General features: G+C 35.6%; 1 protein-coding gene across 1 annotated transcript; it reads right to left on the reverse strand.

The window, feature by feature from the left end:
• Positions 1-7: 7 nt before the first annotated feature.
• Positions 8-2,097, reverse strand: LOC113336204 (7-deoxyloganetin glucosyltransferase-like). The gene is made up of 2 exons (XM_026582189.1): positions 1,447-2,097; positions 8-1,050 (listed from the first exon to the last, which is right to left on the reverse strand). The coding sequence occupies exons 1-2, from the start codon at positions 1,955-1,957 to the stop codon at positions 107-109; spliced, it is 1,455 nt and encodes a 484-aa protein (XP_026437974.1). The 5' UTR covers positions 1,958-2,097; the 3' UTR covers positions 8-106.
• Between the last annotated feature and the right edge of the window lie 2,117 nt (positions 2,098-4,214).

The following is a 4,214-nucleotide window of genomic DNA, read 5'->3' on the forward strand; positions in this document are numbered from 1 at the left end:
AAAAAAAAAAAAAAAAAAAAAAAAAAAACAAACCAAACCATTGGGAAACTGGTCTTGGTAAAATCCAAGCTAAACAGATTGTAAAAATGCAACACTAATTGATAGTTTAGCACTTGAATTTAGAAATTTCGTCAATCATTTTGTTCAGATTAGCATGAGATGAGCCACCCGGTGCAACAGCTTCTGTGCTTTTTCTCTTCCATTCCATGACTTTGTTCTTCATTTCCTTACCCTCTTCACCTTCCATCAGTTTTCTCACCAACTCCTCAACTTCATTTCTCTTCACATTATTATCAATTTCCAATCCAATTCCCCAATCAACACAAGTATACTTGCAATTTGTTTGTTGTTCGGCGAAAAATGGCCAACAAACCATAGGAACACCACCACAAATACTTTCCAGAGTTGAATTCCAACCACTGTGTGTTAAGAACCCACCTATGGCTGGATGGTTCAGTACCTCCTCTTGTGGACACCAACTTGGGAACAAACATCTTCCTTTCGTTTCTTCGACGAACTCGATTGGTAACATTGCCGAATCACCTTGGACTAAATCCGGTCGAATTACCCACAAGAAAGTTTGTTTACTGTTAGCAAGTCCCCATGCGAACTCAACCAGTTGTTGTGTTGTCATGACAGTGATACTACCAAAATTCACGTACACGACGGAATTCGGTTCCTTTGTATCGAGCCATTCTAGACATTCTGGTTCTTCTTTCCATAGATTAGACCCAATAGACTTAATCTCATCAGTTTGCTGAATTTGATTGGTAAGTAAATGAAGAGCACCAATGGTATAGATAGGAGGCAGCGATAAGCTCCCGGACCGCATTGCATCTACCACATCTTTCTCCAACTCATCAAATGTGTTCAAGATGATACCTGTACCTTTTGTTGCATTCTCTGTTTCGCCAAGAATGTAATCAACCATTTTGTCATTGGGGTCAGTTGTTCTTAAGAAAGCGGGGAAATCCATTAGCCGGATATTGTTAAATCCCGGAATCCAATCGACTACAGTTTCAAGGTACCCATTTGTCAGACAGCTCTCATCTGCAAGATACAAAAATGTCATTAATGTTGGATTAACTTCAACATAGAAGTCACTAACAAGCTGGTTAGGACAAGATTAGGAAATTGATGTAATCCTAAGGGAATTAGAAGTCATCTAGTTATAAGAAAAGGAAAGACATGTAATAAGGTAATAGGACTAGGAAAATAAATTCATAATTCTATATATATATGATCACCAAAGTTGTGGTTGATTATATGAGTAAGATTAGAGCTTGTGTTTAGTTTTGAGAGATTTTCTAAACATCAATAAAAAGAGTTGTCTTTATATAAAAGCTAAGTTTCATCTTGCAGTTGTCATTAATTAACACTGATGTTACACTATATGAACTCAAAATTAATCCTAGCAAATGTGGGATTTTAAATGAAATTGCGTACCTTTGAGCGGAATGAGACCTTTCTCGAGGAGATGGCGGTAATGGAGATAACCCATGAAACCACAAGCACTAGTAGTCCAAAACAAGTACTCCGGGAGACCAAATTCTTTAGCAACCGCTAGTGTAAAGCTCATACACCCATCAGAAACCACACAACTAACACGAGGAATATCCGGAGTTTCGTTAAGTTTCGTCAAGAGATTCCTAAACGGAACTCCACAGTTTTTCTTAGTAGAAAAACAAAGAGAAGGAATATCTTGTGTTGAATCAACATCAGTTGGTGGTAATCCATCTGGAATCGCATGGAACTGGAAATCAGGTAAACCTTTAACGGAATCAAGCCCTCTCGACTTGATTAAACGTCTGTGATTGAATTCTGTGTTGACAAAAGTGATATGAATCCCTTTGTTGTGCAGAAGTTTTGCTAGTTTTAGCATCGGGCTTATGTGACCTTGTGCTGGATACGGTATGCACACCACATGTGCTGTAACTTGAGTCGTTGCAGAACCCATTTCTCTAACTAGATTTCTTTAACTTGAATTCTCTTTGGTTTCTCTTTGTGTTTGTGTTGCATTTCAAGTGTTGGAGAGGTGTGCTTTTTATAAGGAGGGTGTGACAGTGGGGATAGGTAAGAAAAGAAAGGCAGCTGATTCAAGTTTGTGTACGTCTTTGAATCAAATGAGGAGGCTAAAGGCAATTGGTTTGTGTACTTTGTTTTGTTTTGACTATGGACCAAATTAGCAAGTGCCTTTTGTTTTTTGTGTTGGTTTGGTGATATTATTGTTTTTGGACACAAATTATTTTTTTGTCTTTACCACCAAAATGTTATCTGTAATCAAGCTAAGGCTTAGCCATATGAGATTTGGGTTTGTTTGTTTTTTCAACTCATCGTGATGTCTAAAATAGTGTCATTATCTTTTGATTTTCATTTCCAATATATTCAAAGTTATGTCAAAGCAGTTGTACTCTATTATTGCACAACAGTAACAACAAAAAAAGAAGTTGAATGTTAAGAAATAAATTGTTGTGGATAACCGATCATTATGATGATGATGAATGATACCTGCAAATTAGGTATCAAGAAACGTGGGTGATTATGGAAGCTCGTCAAGATTTTATTAAAATAAAAAAATAAATAGATACATTGTTTTGTAAAATCTGAATCTGGCCGGAGTCACTGTGGTTCAGTGGTATAGTCGTTGGATTATGATACCAATGACCTGAGTAGTAAATTACAAAAATAAAAAAAAAACACGCCACTTATTAATCCAGTAGTTGTATTACTTTGCATGCTGAAAATTTAGTTATTTTTTTCTCTTTGGCGGAAGCATTACAAGATAAACAAGAACAATATACTCCCACACACGGCGGTTGTGTATCTAGCAAATGACTTCCGGCCGCTGCATGGTTGGTTAGAGGTTTACTTCCCAGTGGATGTGGAAATGGGTGTAGTAGTTTGGTAATATAAATAGGATTAATTGAAGAGGTACAATCGTGCAGAAAAGGTTGTTTCCCGTTTCTGGTTGTGCAGATTTATTGGTATTGGTACTACAGTAGTACCACCACCACCCTGCATCAATAATATGCGTACGTCCCAAGAAAAAATATGCATGTGCTGCCTACTCATGTTTGCTTCACCTTGCAAGTTGCAACCGTTAATTGAAAGCTCCACTACATTTCCTTTAAGATTATCCAATGATAGGGTTTGGTGGAGTGCAGTAATTAAAATCGGTACCTTGGAATGTATTCATATTCATAACTTTGTAGTTGTAGATCATCCAATCACTAATTGTGACTAGTTATATGCCCATCCGACAAAAAACATGTGACAATGAGAAACTATACTAAGGGGAAGCAAAATCTTGTTAGGGGTAGCAAGAAAGCAAAATTAGGTTTAGAGGATATTTTTGGCTTAAAAATTTAGGCTTGAAATCCAAATGAGTAGGGATAGTAGGTGCGCAATGTTGCAATAAGCTGGACACGTCACTGACAATGTGGTTTGATCTAGGCCGTAAATATCATGGATTATTGAGTGATGCGTTATCAAATCACTGGTTAAGACTTCTCTCGAATTTTTCTACTTTGAATTATAGTTTAATTATACAAATTATGGCACATTGCGCATCACAAAATTCATTAAAAAAATAGCATCAGGGAAAATATAATATGGTAACTAGAGCTTGATCCACAATCCATGGACGGTTATGACTTAGAAATGAAATAATTGATGACGTTAGCCAGAGTTAATAGGTGTGGATTCAATAGATGTGGGCAGTTTTTGTTATCATTTAGGAGGAACCAAAAGAGATAAGATTCTATATTATTTCATTTCCTTTTCTTTTCATTATCTCCGTTTTCTGAACAGAAAAAAAAAAGCACTTCTTTCAATGGCCAAATCAAATACACATTCTTTAGATAAATCAATGCCGACATAATCAAATCAAATCAAAGAGCTTATATTTGGTTTTTTGTTACCCACCTAAATCAGAATGGAATCTTTGGAGCTCTGAATTAAGTGCCCAATCCATTATGATAACATATTAAGCTATGAAAAATCAGGGTGATACCTTTTGAGTTACACAAATCCCACCCATATTATTTGGGCTAAATAAAAATTATATCCATAAAAAATGAAATAAAAATCACATTTTCATTTAAAATTGTTAAATTTAGTTTTTATTGCTTTATGTATTTTCAAACCTGCACTTATACTATGCGTATATATGTTTATTCTCCTCTCTTGATTTCATTTTTTTTTTTTTTTTTTTT

The sequence above is a fragment of the Papaver somniferum genome, unplaced genomic scaffold, assembly GCF_003573695.1.
Source record: "Papaver somniferum cultivar HN1 unplaced genomic scaffold, ASM357369v1 unplaced-scaffold_150, whole genome shotgun sequence".
NCBI classification, from domain to species: domain Eukaryota; kingdom Viridiplantae; phylum Streptophyta; class Magnoliopsida; order Ranunculales; family Papaveraceae; genus Papaver; species Papaver somniferum.